The 17,846-nt window shown below is 32.7% G+C and overlaps 1 protein-coding gene across 1 annotated transcript; it reads left to right on the forward strand.

Moving 5' to 3' along the window:
• The first annotated feature begins 16,069 nt into the window (after positions 1 to 16,069).
• On the forward strand, positions 16,070 to 17,834 carry LOC122586931 (AAA-ATPase ASD, mitochondrial-like). The gene has a single exon (XM_043758961.1). It carries the CDS (start codon positions 16,138 to 16,140, stop codon positions 17,626 to 17,628), a length of 1,491 nt encoding a protein of 496 aa, XP_043614896.1. The 5' UTR covers positions 16,070 to 16,137; the 3' UTR covers positions 17,629 to 17,834.
• Positions 17,835 to 17,846: the final 12 nt, after the last annotated feature.

Raw genomic sequence — 17,846 nt, forward strand, 5'->3', positions numbered from 1 at the left:
CGCCGGTTCACGGGGTCGACTTTGTTGCACCGTTGACATTCGTGTTTCACCGGTCGGCTTTTTCGATAGAACGAACCATGACTTTTTTCCTTAAAAAAGATTTGTTATTTATATATATCATAACATTTATAACAATATATATATATATATACTAGATTTTTATCCCGCGGAAAACCGCGGGTTAGTTTATAAAAAAAATAATTTAATAAAATTTTGTAAAATGTAAAGATATTGAATTGAATAGAATTTAATTGAATGTTTAATTTTTTTTAAATGTTATAAAAATGAGAAGTGTGTTAAATTTTATAAATAATTGCACTTGTAACAACATAACATTTATGATTATTTGTCATCTCAAAATTCGAATGTATTATTATTGTAAATTTAAATTAACCAATTTTAGTTGATTAAGGCCTTAAAACCCATGCGATGCACGCAAAGTTTAAGGATAAATAATTTCATGCTATAGTTGATTGTATAACTAAGTATAACATGAGGCCGGGCATCATTTCGTGTGGTAAAATAATAACATTTAGGAAAACGAATACCAAAGTCCAAACATGCAATTGAGACAAACATGGTGCTGTTACCAAACAGATGCATATACTTGATGTTAACATAAATATGGTTTTCTATTTGAAAATGTATGAATATGGTTTTCTTTTTGTGCTTTGTGACCATGGATATGTTTATATTATTACATTTTCTATTAAATAACGCATTGGGTACACTCTTGAAATTCCTTGATATGCTACTTGCTAAATATCTCCAAGGAATGCCACTCCTTACCAGAAACCCCTTTTACAGGTGGTTATGCAATTAAATTGAGCCAGTCATGATGACAACGTGATATGATCCTATGGGTGAAACTTCGTCTATCCAACGTTCCTCGCACTACATCTGCAATCTTTGCCTTTGTTTTATAAATGCACCCAAAAATAACATTACTAATAAGCAGATACAAACGCATTACATGAAGAGATATGTTAAATAAAAACAGCCACCACGTAAAAAAAAAAGTAAGTATCATCTCTTTGAAAGTGGGCCTAGATATTTTAAGTTTCAAATAATCTGAAAGAGTGAATTTCTAAATTGTTACGGCTAGTTTCATATGGAGATCCGTTCATTCTGAAATCTTGGACTATGTTATAAAGATATAGTTACTTTAAGTTAAATGAGTATTCATGATTGTATAGAACTTGCAAAAGAAAATCGGACAAATGTGCTTGTCGGTTGACAAAGACGACCAGACATGTACTAAAATTGGCCCATCTGTCAAAAGTAACTGGAAGTTAACATTTTTCATATAGTAAAAAATTGCGTGTTCAGCCTGAACCGTACTTAAAACTTTTTTTGGTGAACCGAGTCCTTATTGACCCGTTACCCAACCCACCCAGTTTGTCACTTCAAGTATATAGTTAAAACAGTTGGATACTGTTGAGTTAGTGGGCTGTCCGTCTGTGCCATCATATTGAGCCACTGCCATCGTTGGTTCTTCGTCCTTGAAGTGCTGTGATGTTTGGCTCTGTTTGTCAGAAGATCAGCTCATTCAAATCATGATTTAAAATACATTGAATTAGTTCGTGTTACCGAAAGATGGATCAAAGTGTCATGAAATTAGATTAATTAAAACATAAGCTAAAATCATAATATGACATGCGCGATATAAGCTAAATACGTCAGTTACTTTTTATCTTTTGTAAATCTTACATCATTTCCTAACCAACTATTACGCCTTCAGAAAACGTCAATTAAGTTCACCAAAATTGATACGCACACTCTTACAACTAATAAGAACCAAGATTATGAAAAGTACCTATGGAGAAAACCTTTATTTATCCCAAATAATGCAGTTGCAGATATATGCACGAACAAATATTATAAAACTTTGACGCCCTATACAGGTATACAAAGGTTTAGTTGAAAATTGACAATCAGTAAGAGGTTTTTAAATAATCAAACCATTAGGGGAAAGTTGACAATCATTACCGAACCAACAAAACCAAAAATAGGGTTTCTTATACAAATACAAATTGCGACAACCTGTTTTCATTGTGATTTTTTACCCTGCCCAACCAACCTGGCCATCAAAACCCATAGTAAACTATAGTAAAATTTTACTTTCAAGAGATCTATTTTGTATTTCTTGATGTGCTATTGTATATATGCATAAATTAACTTAGACAAATATACAACACTGATAAACCAAAGTTAAACCTTTTCCGCTTCTGCTAACAGTGCGTTTACTGGGAGGCCCACCAATTTTTGGCCATCTCATCAAAGAATGTTACAATCACATCTGCGGTACCATCAGTTATGACAACCTTAATTCTATACCTGTATCTTTTCACACAGTTAAGACACCATCAACTCAAACTTCGAAATGTGGGAATTATTACGACCAAAACCAAACTAAGAATACACAATTGAGTAACATATATTCCTTGAACAGGGATACTTAACATCCTCACAGGACTCGCACTTAAACCCTACTGCATCGTTGGATGTCACACCTTTCCTCGCAAGTGTGCAAGTGTAAATGTACCAACTGACCCTTGTACGAATATCTGTGATTTCAATAATGTTGTAGAAGTGCTTGACAAGCACAGGTTTCCTGTACTTTTAGTAAACAGACAAATAAGAGTTATTGTTTATTGAAATAATGATCACCCAGGGACGCACATTACCTAAATACTCTTCGACACTCATGCCCGTTAGCAAGACGACATAAACACCCGGGTTTCTACTTTTATTGTCAATCATGGCATCACCTAACTTTCCCCAAAGGGTTACTTGAGACTACTTTCTGCAAATAAAGTCGAAATGGTTGGCTATGACAGGTTGATACCTTTTTATGTATACAATCTACCACTCCAGCTTCATCCATGCTACTACTATTCATACCACACTCTTCAATACTCATCTTTGCAAATGATAAACAATTCAAGAAAGTTTATATATAAAAACTAAAAAGACTACAAAAATCTCATTCAAAATAACACATGATTTTAATGGATATTAGTTTATATTTCAAACCAAGAACACTCTTTCGGTTCTACTCTTCATAATCTCCAACCAATACTTATATCCTTATATCTTCGGTCTCTTGGCTATCATATATCAAACAAAAAATGTGTTAAGCATGATTGACTACCAACATGATATTTGTATTTCAGCTTTCGACTCAGAAATCCCCTATCTTGTTATACACAAATAAACTCAAAATTAATGAAACTTCATACCAGCACTCGATTAATTCATTTAGCTCCAAACTATTTTTGCAGCCTGCCTCTTTTCATACCTAGGATCTGAAATCCGCGTCAAAGCCCTCACACTTTTTGTGTCCACTGTCTATGTGTTGGTCGCCATTTTAAGCTGAAAGGAGATGAGAATGTGTCAAGAAACAAATTTAAGGCTTGGAATTGAATTGCAATATTATTAAACTACATTCACAATCAAGATAACAGTAGTCCTGTTTCTGCACTACGCATCAAATATTAGGGATCCATGCACAAGCTGCACTAAAGCCACTGTGGTGTGAAACTAATCTATATACAATCAACCATACAGGATAAAAGGTAGCACTGGGCCTGTGGCCAACGCAGTCCATTCAAGTTAATCTATATTCCTAACATAAAATATATACAATCAACCGTACAGGATAAAAGGTAGCACTGGGCCAGTGGCCAACTCGGTCAGTTCAGGTTAATCTATATTCCTAACATAAAATAAAGCTTACGAAATCTTCATCTGGTCAACCCAACCCTCCTGGTTCTGACCCACACTTAAAACTCCTTTTTTATCCAGTACCCAACCCACTTGACCACTTTTGCTTGCCAACTTTGTAGCCACCATGTATCTGAACATCCGTATAAACCACAACACCCCGTCATGTTTTAAAAGAAACAAAAAACTTCACAGAAAAACTATAATGTAAATGATCACTTACGCGGGAAAAATTACCTTTGCATGAATACAGATGTTTAAACTGGTTCTTTTTCCAATCACCTAAGCAGACATCTTTTTCACTCTCAAACCATGTTTTGACCTGCAAAAAAAACCAAATATATAAAAATATGTCCATCTATCTTCCGTCAATACACGACGTCCTAATGTTCATATACACATGCTTTTCTCCTAATAACCTATTAACGAAAACAATTTATACATCAGTTTAGAACTCACTTGCTTTAGTGAATGTCATAGGCTGCAAAATTAAACAACTCGTGCTCGTGCTTCCTGATTTTTGTTCTCGGTGAAGCTTTTGTTTAGTAGCTGCTTTTTTCCTGTAAAGTAGAACTATTATGAATTCAAACGGAACTGCTAATAACATCCTCTAAAAACAACGAAGCATATTGTTTAAAACATTGAAAAGCTTGTGCTTCACCAAAAGTTTCTGCTCCTGAAAGGACTGCCACGAGTCCTAACCAGTGGCAATGAGGATAACTGAAACAATATTATATATGCCAAAATACACCTCTAAGAAACAGCAATAGTTATATATTCCAAAATACACACTTCTTTTCATCCCTGCTGGTAAGCCTTTTAACTTTCAAATTGGCGACAAATTTTTGATTTTCTCATTCTTAGCCGCCATACAACTATTTTTATGTTTCTATGACATCTAGTCCTATCGGCAGTTTACAATTGCCTGGATTTTCTACTTCTAATGACTCTGCAGCTACGGGAAAAAGCTTGATGTGACACAAAAACATAATCAAATCATTAAACCAAAAATGTGTCCCCTCATTACTCCCTTTAGCACCTGCATGACCAAGATACGAAACACCATATACTTTCAATTCAATTGGTTTCAACTCATTTCAATTCAATATTAGTATAGAATTTTTAGACCAGAATGTTTTGAGTAAGAACTTCCCAAACCCATTTTGACCCGTATATTAATTACCCATTTTGAACAGTTACCCAACCCATCCTTTCCACCACTGTAGTTAATAGAATAAAGTCCACAATAATGTTTACGCACACATATTGATACAAATCCAAAAGATCCTGTACAGTTTACTTTGTATAATATTACCGATTATACCAACAGTAACCCATCCAGTAAAAGCTCTAGCCTGAATCCAACCAACCATGGTTGACCAATAACAACCTGCAACAGCCATTGGTGCTTAAATTAGATGAGCCGGTTCACAAGCAGCTTTCTAATTTTCAAGAATCTGCACTTTGAACTAAAAATTAAAGGATTTCAGGACTAAGTGATCCTACAAAACAACAATCATTATGTGTCAACCATCATGATCCTACACCTTTCTGTTTGAGAAAAAAAAAAAATTCAACCCAATAACAGTAGCATGCTTAGTGCCCTTAACTTTTAAACCCATAAACCCCAAATCTCGCAATTTCTTTCATCAATTTTCAATCGACCGTGTTTTGCTTTGCTTCATTATGAAATAGTCTTAAAGTTCTTTCTTACACTACATAAACACAAATATATATCAAAATCCCTAATGCTAAAAAAAACAACTTTGCTACACATTAACACAAATATGTAGCAAAATCCCTAATGTACCATTATCTTTATTTTCGTGTACCACCTGAATTAAGCTACCCATTCAAAACGAAGATGTTGAGCCCTTTCTGCTTCAGAATTATCTTGTTCTCTCCTGCAACAACATATACCACAACTTAGAACAATCAGTAACATAAAATATAGCCCCACACCAAGGTTACTACTTTTGGGTTTTAAGCTTGAATGAGCGAGATGGCATAGTAATAAAAAACACCAATCAGATACACAAATTAGAAAGAAAGGCACGTACTGGGTTTAAAATACACAGTTTCACCAACATTCAAGTAAGCTACAAAACCCTTAAACATGAAAAGAAAACAAAAACACAGTTTCGACAATCGAAAACAATCATACAAACCCGAAGTTTAACACTTGAAGTAATGTGCTCTTTCATCTGAGAATCAAACCGTTCCTGCATCCCCATTACTTTCAATCTAGCAATAAGTCTAGGTTTCAAATTAACTTCCAAATGTTGAAGCTGTTCTCTTTGCTTCACAATGTCATCAAGATGCAATTCATCATTCCCACCTCCGTCAACATTAATCGAGAAGTAGTCCACATTCTCTTGCTTTCCGCCCTGATTCAACTTACATATTCAAAGATAATCCACAAATTACACTCCTTTCTCACTTATTTAACTATAAAACACCTCAAGCAAGCACATTTTGCACATACATATTATTATATACATATATATCTATGTATATCTACACACACACACATACCTCATTTATCATTCTTTCATCACCTTTGCCCTAACTTTAGGAGGAGGATTTGCAGAAACAGCAACAACACCAAGATAAGAACCCATTTTCAGCAGCAACCTTTACAACCTCATGTGTTGTTCTAAAAATAACCAAATACAGTCAACCTAACCCTCCTGGTTCCGACATATACTTAAAACTCATTCTTTGATATCCATATAATATATATATATATATATATACAAGATTGAATAACAAACCTTCCAATCCTTTTATTCCAAGATTTATATATTTAAAATCTGTTTTTGTACATCGAAATCAATATCTTCATAGTGTTTAATAAAGATTTTGAATGAAACTTGATAAAGGCAAAGAGAGAAAGGTTCTTCAAAAAAAATATATATATAAATTTGATATCCATATAATATATATATATATACAAGATTGAATAACAAAACTGAAACAAACCTTCCAATCCTTTTATTCCAAGATCTATATATTTAAAATCTGTTTTTGTACATCGAAATCAATATCTTCATAGTGTTTAATAAAGATTTTGAATGAAACTTGATAAAGGCAAAGAGAGAAAGGTTCTTCAAAAAAAAAAAGTGACTGCGAGATCTGGTAAAGAGAGAGAAAAGACTTTATTATTTCAATTTTGTAAGGGCTGCTAAAATTAAAAGCTCGCCCATTTTATTATATAGTCCCGCCCAACAAAAATTCAATTTACACATACCATTTACACCTTAAAAAACACACCGATTTCATTAGCCACTATGTCATACTTCTAATGTGGAATCCTTCTCCTGCCGACACCTCACAAAGGTGACATAGCCTTTGCTGTCTCCTTTAGTTTGAAAAGGGGGATATATATATATATATATATAAAATTATGCAGACAGTTTGTTTGATTAAATGTTTGACATAAAAGATTATGTAGAAAGTTTGTTTGATTAAATGTTTGAATTAAAAACAAATTATAATAGTAGGGATGAAGTTTGTAAAAAGAACCGATCACATGCTCTTTTTACGTTGTTTACCTTTGTTACTTGGGGTTTCAGGGAAGACCTATGTGGGGCACCTTTTAGGTATGGTAACTGCTCTGTATCCGTCATCTCTTTTGAAGAAGCTGTTGAGCTAGATGAAGAAGTTGACGCCCGGTAAAGAGTTATGGCATTGAATCTCATATTGCAAAAAATCCAAGAATATATGTCAATTCATTTCTGCGAGACGCTGCTGTACCTTTTTTGCTTTAGCATTGCCATACGAATGAGCTACTCACGAGATGGGAACCACACGTCCCGGGCTAACTCAAGCAGGTACCGAGAGGGACATCTTAGGCAGTAGAAATAGAGTGAAATGATGAAAAAGATCCTCACATGACTTGCACATCAGGGGACTTAACAGAATTAGGGACCAAGTGTAAACCATAAGGATAATTTTGGCTAAAAAGTTAACGAAAGAATGAAAACTGACAATACACAATGAGGATTTTGCACTTAACATTTATTTTTATATAATCTATAATCTTGACATATAGTATAAGATAGTTGAACTAAGGGTTAAAGTCACCGAAGGGTAATATACTTTCACAAAATAGTCATTTTATGTAACTTATTTTTTTTGGGGTTATTTAGGTCAATGTACTTTTAAAATTTAACAAAAAGTATAATCTACTTTTAAAAAAATGATCATTTCCCTTTATATAATCTACTTTATTTTTAGTCGTTTAAGTCATTGTACTATTAAAAATTGTCACCAAAGTATAATATACTTTCATCAAATAGTTTCAATATTTAGATTAAGTAAACAAATACTCAAAAATTTTATAAAGGGAAATGATCATTTTTTTAAAGTAGATTATACTTTTTCTTAAATTTTAAAATCTTTTTTAGACGAGTTTGTTAGACGATAAAATCTATTTTTTTCTCTAGTCTTCAGGATTGAACAAAGTGCTTATGAGTTATGATGAATTCCAGATCAAATATGGTATGTACATTCCTCGTAAGCCATTGATGTGACTAATCAATTGTTATCAGACCCTCCACTTATTTACTCCCAAACATAATATGATATAATTAAAAATTAGATTTTAGACCCATATCAAATACACGGGTTTACTTTGTTATAAAGATTAAATTATTATCAAAGTTTAATTATATTAAAGCTAAAATGTCTTGTTAACTCAAAAGAAAAAATAGCAAAAAAATAATCCTGAAAGATGTTAAGAATGTAATTAAAATAAGGATAAATGTTTCATCTAAAAAGTTGAACTTACATGCATGCTTAGCTAGCAGAAACATTGAGTGGGTGGATTTTACATAACAGTTTGAGATTAATCGGAACGCTCATTCTTTAAGTAGATTTTCCAAAGTTCGGAATTAGTGAATAATGGATTGAGCGGTTTATCTTTTTGTCCTGTTAATTAACAAACTAATAGTCAATTTTTAAGATAAATACACGTTATGAATAATATATTGATAGAAGTGGATTACTTATTCATCTACCAATACTTCAAAAAAAGAGGATAATAGTACAATTACCTTTATAATCTTAAATATTTACGTTAGTTTTTTTAATAATTTATTTTATATTTATATCATAGAACGTACAATTAAGATATATAATAACTATTATCCTATTTGATTATGTATTAGATATTATTCTATGGAATATATAATAGTTATTGTTCATTATCTATTATATTGGAATTAATGGTTAAAAAGTGTAAACTTGAGATTGAAAACAAAAGAGTGTAGATTAAGATAGTTATAAATTAAGTATTTAGTGAGAGTAAAAAGTGTAAATTATTGATGGAAGAAAAAAAAATATAAATTATGGAGATTTTTTCTACAAACATTAATATAAATATAATATATTTGAATAATAATTATTAGGATTTTTAATTTACACTAAATTAATAATGACATCATCTATTTCCAACTTGATAAAATCAAAAGCTATGATTGGTTAATAAACTATTTAGTCAGTTGTCTTTTAGTATATATAGTTTTTTGACCGAGCCAAATACACGGGAAATTTTGACATTATGAAAATATGATTAAGTATATGCAACCCAAGAAGCTTAGACATTCAAATGTAAGAAAAAAAAGATACTTAAAAAAATGAAAAGTTCGATGTAAATAATGTTAGCTAATTAAATTAAAGGAAATCATTTTATTTAAAATATCATTCACTTTTAGGTATTTTTCACGGGACTAAATCTAGTAACAAATTAATAACAATTTTACAAATAGTTAGATTAGAATTAGAAACATATTGAGAAGTTTATACTTTATTATGTTTTGGTTAACTATCATGTATTTAGAATCGTTTCTGGTCGTGTTTTATTAGAATTAGACAGGTTTTTTTATTATTTGGTTGTGATCATTATTTTATTAATTATTAATTATTATATATGTTGATCCAAATTAATAGCATGGATGTTAATCCAAATTAATACAACATCGTAGTCGACTTGTTTTTTTATTTTATTTTAAATTTGGATATATATTTTTATTATTTAGTTGTGATCCTTATTAATACCGCATATGTTAACGTAAATTAATAATCCAATCTAATACCATATATGTTTATCCAAATTAATATCATATGTTGGTCATCTTGGTCATCTTGGTCGACTTGATCTTTTTATTTATTTTTTGTTTTTTAAATGTTAGTTTTTTTATAAGGTAATTTAGTCACATATTTAATAACTTAATTTAGATAAATCGAGAGCTATGATTGGTCAATTGGGATTAGACTAGTTGCTTTTTAGTATAGATAGATAACATATTACTCTCTCCGTCCCATTTTAATTGTTCAATTTTGACTAGTCAAGTCTTTTTCTACCAACTTTGACCGTAAATATCTTTGTTTGTGTTATATATTAGTAGATAAAAGTTATATCAATGAAAAGTACATGTAAAACTCAATCAATTCATATATATTATATCAAGTGTTATATAACACAAATAAAAATATTTACGGTCAAAGTTAAAAGAAAAAAACTCAAAAAGTCAAAATATGACACTTAATATGGGTCGGACTAAGTATATCTATTAAATCTGAAAGACTAATCAGTTGTTAGACCTTTCACTTTTTCACAAACGTTTTTAGTAGCTCTCTTGTGGATTTGTCTAGTGAATTAGATCAATTCTACATTGATTGTAACACTTGATATAGCCATTTGATGTGAAATCTTCATTCAATGTTGTAAACCTACCTCAACTTTTTTTGTATGAAACCCACACTAAAAGACAGTTGCTAATAAATATTATGTACATCAGTTGGAATCCATCCCAATCAAGCGATTGAATAATGACATGTAAAGCTTCTATATATAATTCGATCAGAACAAGGACTAGGAGCAGGAGCTGGCTAGCTTCAAAAAATCACCATACATCGTAGAGTGGTAGTTACATTTGCATCACAACGAGTGATAGCACACGACAGACCAATAGAGTATCATCTCGTTATCAGTGGATCATACACCGAATCACTAATTCACCACTGTTGGCTCTATAATGCATTTGGGGGTTAGACGTGTATTAGACCCCATATTTATAAGGTCTCAAATTTTAATATAGATTTAGAAATTTTTTTCCCTTTACATAGGGGCTGTTTTCACTTTTATTTTTTCAATATATAAAGTGTTACCCAGTAGGACACCACAAATATATGTATTTGTGGTGGATTAAGAAATAACCGCTCTAAGTGTAGGTCAAATTAATCTTCAATGAGATATTGTTCCATCTTCTATAAGTGTACGATTTCTTCTAATGTATTACTTAAATACATTATCTTTGTGTTGATTTGATTTCAATTAGTATTTTGATTTAAATTAGTATTGATTTATCCAATGTTTTAAAAATTTGGTATTTCAGTCACACTGGCTTGGAAAATTTTTTCGGTATTATCGGGATTACTGGAAATACCGGCCGGCACGACTATTTTAATTTATATTATGTTTTTTATACAAAAATCTTACATAATCTGTTACAATTTAACGTAAATAATTAAAATACAATTATAATTCAGTCAAAAATAATATCAAATAGGTTTTCATAACAAAATATAAGTTTTAAAGTTTACAAATAACAAAAAATAACATTAAAGTATCATAAAAATAATTTTTAAAAAAATTAAAATAAAAAAATATTAAAATACCGAAAATACCAGTACAGTAATACCGGAAAATACCGGCAATACTGGAAATACTGGCCGGTATTGAATAATGAAAATACCAGAAAAATACCAGAATACTCTCCGGTACCGGTAATACCGGCCGGCAAAGTTGTAAAAGTCCCCAGAGTCGGCTGAGTACTCAAAATAAACTCCTGGCTCTCCATCTTGCCGAGTCGAGTCTGATTCACGAGTTCTCCAACCTTGACACGGACAAAATGATGATGAATTTTCAAGTTTGAATTATTATGTTAATATTTGTAATGTTTAAATTTGAAGTTTGAAATATACTTTTAAAGTTCTATAACATATAATTTCAAAAATACTTATGTTTGTATATAAAATTACAATCCGAGTTCTCCCCGAGTCGAGTTTGATTCTACAAAAACTCCTAACTCCCCCCTTGCCGAGTCAAGTCTGATATTTAAAACATTGGATTTATCTCTGGTAAGTTTATATTTACCGTCATTATTTGGTTTTGAACTTCCAACTTATGTCTTTTACCCGAATAAAAGAGGAGAATTTTGTTAGAGCTTTAAAAAGGACCCTAAATTGATTTCATTTAAGGCCATCAAAGATGTTGAGCCGACATTGACATCGCAGATGAAAATTAATTGAAATATCTCTTTACTGGTCAAAGAACATGTAGGCGGTAAGTGGACGAGAACTCTTTGATCCCATGTTTCATTTAGTACGCACTAATCCCTCAGCTAGGCTAGTGTCTAGGTAAATCTCAACTAATCTCAAGTTTGTCTTTAACAAGACTCAATCTCAAGATGTAAAAAGAGATATTCTGATTAAACCAGTATATTGAAGTCAAAAGTAGGTTTTCGCATATGGATATAAATTATTAAACATGATAGCCATATGAAAACAGAAGATTCACAGTATATTCAAATACGATATTTGGTGGCTCATAACATGGGTTGGGGCCAAAAGGAGGTATATCAAATTCATTAAGAAGACAAACGAGAACTTGATAGACAGATTATATAAGGAATATAGACAAGAAGTACCAGAATGAATGAAGTAGACAGGAGAAATATTTTACATAATTTATTATTGTATTTCGGATCAAGTAGAATATAAACCATGTTAGAGAAATATCATAGCATTTTTTAATAACTAATTAATTAATATTTCTGAATAAGTCTTATCTTTTTCTTTTATAATAGATATATGTTATGAGTCACATTAACGTGCATAAAAAAATGTACTTTACATATTAAAAGTTAGGGAAATGCTAAATCCAGCCTTAAGGGCTGTATTTAACGTGCATAAAAAAACTTATACTTTCCATATTAAAAGCCCGCCCCCTGATTTTCATGGTAAATGTACAAACAATTTATACACCTTAAACACAGCCTTAAAGATTGTATTTAGCAAACCCCTAAAAGTTATTTTTTAAATTTTAAGATAAAAGTTACAATCATGTATGCACAACAATCTATTCTATAGTAACATTTGGAAGACGATTAATACCAACTCAAAGCCAATGAGGTTGGTGACCCATTGGTAAGATCTTTGACTTTGGAGGAATCTACCTGGTTTCGAGTCTGACTTCCTACATTTATGGGGTGGATTAATAATGATTTTTTGAGAGTTTTAAGTTTCATCTCAGACATACGTGTAATTTAGAAGTAGGAGTAGATTAGAATGCCATTTTAAAAAAAATCCAACTCAAAAGAAAGGTATAAATGGAGTTAAAATCATTTATGAACCAAAATTTTTATGTGGAGAAAAAGTGTAAGATGATGTGAGTCTAGAATTACAAACCTGTTCATAATTCAACATTTAGCTCATTTTTATAGTTTTATATTATTGTATGCATAATGGATGTAAGTTTATATACTAAATAGAATAGATGACATGCCTATTTTATAAAACTATATAAAGGCTTAGCATATGTTTATATTAACGCTTAGGGTATGTTTGGTTCGCATAGTATTTTTAAAAGGAATATTAGGAACTAAAATTTAACGAAGTACTTTTTTATCTTTTTGAAGATTCAAATGGTCCATTGAATGGAAATTCTACGGCCACCCTTAAGAAACAGAGATTCAATTAAATGAGATAATATCTACATTCCAACGGAACGAAATTCCTTTATATTTGAACAACTAAACACGCTAAGGATTAAAATTCCGTCAGATTACCTCAAAATCTGTGAAACAAACGCAATCTTATAGTTGACACATAGAACGGAAGAATACCTTAACAGTATAACTTTAACCAACAAAATTAATAATTTTTTATGGTTGCAACTCACGAAGATAAATAAATGAACAAATGAGGCCTTTCTTATTTAGGTTACGAATTAATGTACATGACCCACCCTGTATATTTTTGGGTTGTGATTGTTTACTTAGGGGGAGGGAGCCGAAGGGGAGATGGCTGCGAGATGGAAGCGAGCTGCGGAGGTTCGAGCGAGTTCCGGTTGCCACCTGCGCGAGATGGAAGCGAGCTGCAGGGCGCGAGCTAGGAGCTCGCGAGAGGTTGAAGAAGGCGTGGTCATTAGGGACTAAAGGTGCCAAAATTTGAAACCTATAGTGACCGTTGCCGGGGGGGGGGGGGGGGGAGGACTAAAGGTGGAAGAAAGATGGAACCAGGGACCTAAAGTGACAAGTTGATGAAAGTTATTTTTTTTTAATTTTCTTATTTATATTACCCATCTAAACTTCTAAAAACACAACACACACTCCATATAAATTCCTAAAATGACATTTTATTTATTAAAATAGTACATTACAACATAATTAAAACTACTTAAACGAATTTAAAAGTACTTAATATTACAACATATTAAACACTTATTTTTTTTGTTCGTAAACTGCTTCGGCATTTATGATCAAATGGTTCAAGTTGATGACAGCATCAGCAAGTTCTTCCATAGTTTTTTCAATCTTGTCGATCTTACCCTGCAAATAAGTAAAGTATTGACACTCAAGATTAGTAAAATGCCCGGTTTGTATATAATCGATTTCTTTTTTACACCCATTGCCTCTTCGCCTTTAGTTTTCGACCAACGACAACAAGTTCCTCTTTGAACATTCGGTGGTCGAGGATATCAGCCATGATACTGTCATTCACTTGATCGACAGTCATTGGTGGTTTTCGGTTAGGGGCATTTGATGAAGAAGCCATTTCAGATATATAGAAGTTTGAGTTTTGATCTGAAATCTTTTATAAGGTCCCAGTATTTATAGGTAGATTACAAAGATGCTCCTCCAACGTTCAAAATTCAAAATATTTACACCATTAGTCCCTGTAACGTTTGAATTCAAAATATTTACACTTTCAGTCCCTTAAACAACCAAAAATTCAAAAACATTTACACATATAGTCCTTGAACGGCTACCTGAATTGTCACTCTATAAATAGAAACTTACAGCACAATTTAGATTCATCAACAACTCTAGATTTCATTCTTTTACAAAGTCACTCACTCATTCTAACCAAATGGCGTCCTCATCATCAAAACACAATGGTCACCGACCTCATCTGACCGAAGATGAGATGAAAACACGAATCATGGCCGATATCAAAAAGGACACCCTTCTTCAAACTGATCTCTCCAGGGTCCTAGGTTACCTACGCAAGAAAAGACGACAATGCGAGCAACATGTTGGTATTATAGAAGCACCAGGCTGCAAGGTCTCGAAGCACGAAGAGACATATTCTTTGTTTCTGCAGGATAAGATCAAGAGGGTCAAGGGGGTGGTCAATGATGTTTTTCAGGCGGGTCACACGTTGGGTGACCAATGCACTTGGGCCGAATCGTACCACGACAATTGCGGGGAAGACAAAACAACGGATGAAGTCAAATGCCCGGAACACGACAAGTAGTGGCTCAAAGAACGCGCTTACCGTGGATTAGGAAATATGTCAATCAACGATGATGAGAATGAAGAGTAGTTATGTTTTTTTTTTAAGTTATGCATTGTGTGTTTTTATTACGTACGTGTGTGTTTTTTACTTTTAAAATGTAATGTTTTTAAATGTTATGTAATATTTGGTTATTAATAAAAGATATAAATTAAAAAGGGTTAGTTATGTAAAGTCTATAATGTTAAGGATAAATTATTAAAATGTGAAAAAAAGGTTGGGAGTTTCGGTTGCCACTAAAAAAAGTTGAAAAAAGGTTGGAGGGTTGAAATAAGGTGGAGTAATTTGATTGGTTATTTGAAGGGAGATGAAAAGGCTGAGTCTTTCGGCTCCCTCCACCCTTAGTGTGATTTGAAACAAAGATTTATTGTTATCAACAAGTTACAAGTCTTCTGATCATTAAGTTACTTTCGATTATAGTTCTCGTCAGTCGTCACTACTTAACATGGTTTTCACAAGAATCCATCTACACCTATGAAAATGCAAAGAGGAAAAGTCCAAATTGAGAACCAACGGTCCATGTGAACTTACAACAAAACAAGCAACGACTTCATCAGGTCATAACCTTCTTGAGCAAGGAAAAAGAAAACAAAACAAAACACGTAGGTAATAATATCCAATTCAAACCCAACCCAACCCAACCCACTCCACCGGCCCCCAAATTAAGACAAAACAAAAATTCACAAATTTCTTTATCTTTATATTAACATTTTATTTATACAACAAAACCAATCAATTCAATTCAATTCATCCCCAAAATCACCACACACCAAACACACACAAAATCAAAACACACACAAACACAAAAACTAACCAAATTACCAAAACATGAACAACAATTTAGCCATGGGGAACATGTTAGGCCAATTAGGGTCCGTTGTTGCAAGTGTGATGTTTATTTGGGCCATTATCCAACAATACTTTCCGTACAACATTCGCAACTTTATTGAAAAATACTCTCAACGTTTCTTAACTCTTTTCTACCCTTACATCCAAATCACCTTCAACGAATTCACCGGCGAACGTTTCAAACGAAGCGAAGCCTATTCCGCCATCGAGACCTACCTCAGCAAGACGTCATCATCGCAAGCCAAACGCCTCAAAGCTGACGTCATCAAAAACAACACCCAACCACTATCCCTCTCCATGGACGACCACGAAGAAGTCTCCGATGATTACAAAGGAATCAAAGTGTATTGGTCGTCCGGTAAAAACATAATGAAAACTCAACAGTTTTCATTTTATCCAAATACCGACGAAAAACGATATTATCGGCTCACGTTTCATAAACGATATCGTGAAATTATCGTTGGGGATTACTTAAACCATGTGTTGAAAGAAGGAAAGGAAATTAAAATCCGCAACAGATTACGAAAACTTTATACTAATAATGGCTCACAATGGAGCCACGTGGTTTTTGAACACCCTGCTTCATTTCAAACTTTAGCTATGGATCCCGTTAAAAAAAAACAAATTATCGACGATTTATCGACTTTTACTAACGCGGAAGAGTTTTATAATCGCATCGGTCGAGCGTGGAAACGTGGTTATTTACTGTACGGTCCACCCGGGACGGGTAAATCCACTATGATAGCCGCTATGGCGAATTTTTTAAGTTATGATATATATGATCTGGAATTAACTGCGGTAAAAGATAATACTGAGTTAAGAAGATTATTGATCGAAACATCAAGTAAGTCGATAATTGTTATTGAAGATATCGATTGTTCAATGGATGTAACGGGTCAAAGAAAAAAAGAAAATAAAGAAGATGGGGATAATGAAGAAAAGAGTAATAATAGTATTGAAAAAAAACCGGGTGAGGGAAACGAGTCGAAAACTAGTAAAGTTACGTTATCCGGGTTGTTGAATTTTGTAGACGGGTTATGGTCCGCTTGTGGGGGAGATAGGATAATTGTGTTTACAACAAATCATGTTGAAAAACTTGATCCTGCGTTGATAAGGCGAGGGAGAATGGACAAACATATCGAATTATCGTATTGTGAGTACGAGGCGTTTAAGGTGTTGGCGAATAATTATTTGTATCTGGAAACACATGAATTGTTTGACAAGGTGAGAAAGTTGTTGGACGAAGTTGAAATAACTCCGGCTGATGTTGCCGAAAATTTGATGCCGAAAACTAGTCCTCCCGATGCTGAAGGGTGTTTGATGAGTTTGATTGAAGCTTTGGAGAAGACTAAAGAGGAAGAGAGGGTGAAGAAATTGAAGATTGAAGAAGAGGAGAGTAAAAACAAGGATTCGACTGCGGTGAAAACTGATGAAGTTCAGGCGGTAAAAGTTGTTGAAAATGGAAGTTAGTCAATTGGTCAAAGGTAAATTTGATGTTCCCTTTTTTTATGGAGTTTGGATCAGTTTTGGTCTCTATGCTTCAGTTTTTACAATATTATTTGGGCATTTTTATTTTCAATGCGACTGGCACGATGGAATAATATTATGAAAATGAATTTCGTATGTACATATATTTTTATATTTAATTTCATTTGGAAGCAGTTTCTTTATCTATATGATTTTTATCT

The sequence above is a fragment of the Erigeron canadensis genome, chromosome 2, assembly GCF_010389155.1.
Source record: "Erigeron canadensis isolate Cc75 chromosome 2, C_canadensis_v1, whole genome shotgun sequence".
Taxonomy (NCBI): Eukaryota; Viridiplantae; Streptophyta; class Magnoliopsida; order Asterales; family Asteraceae; genus Erigeron; species Erigeron canadensis.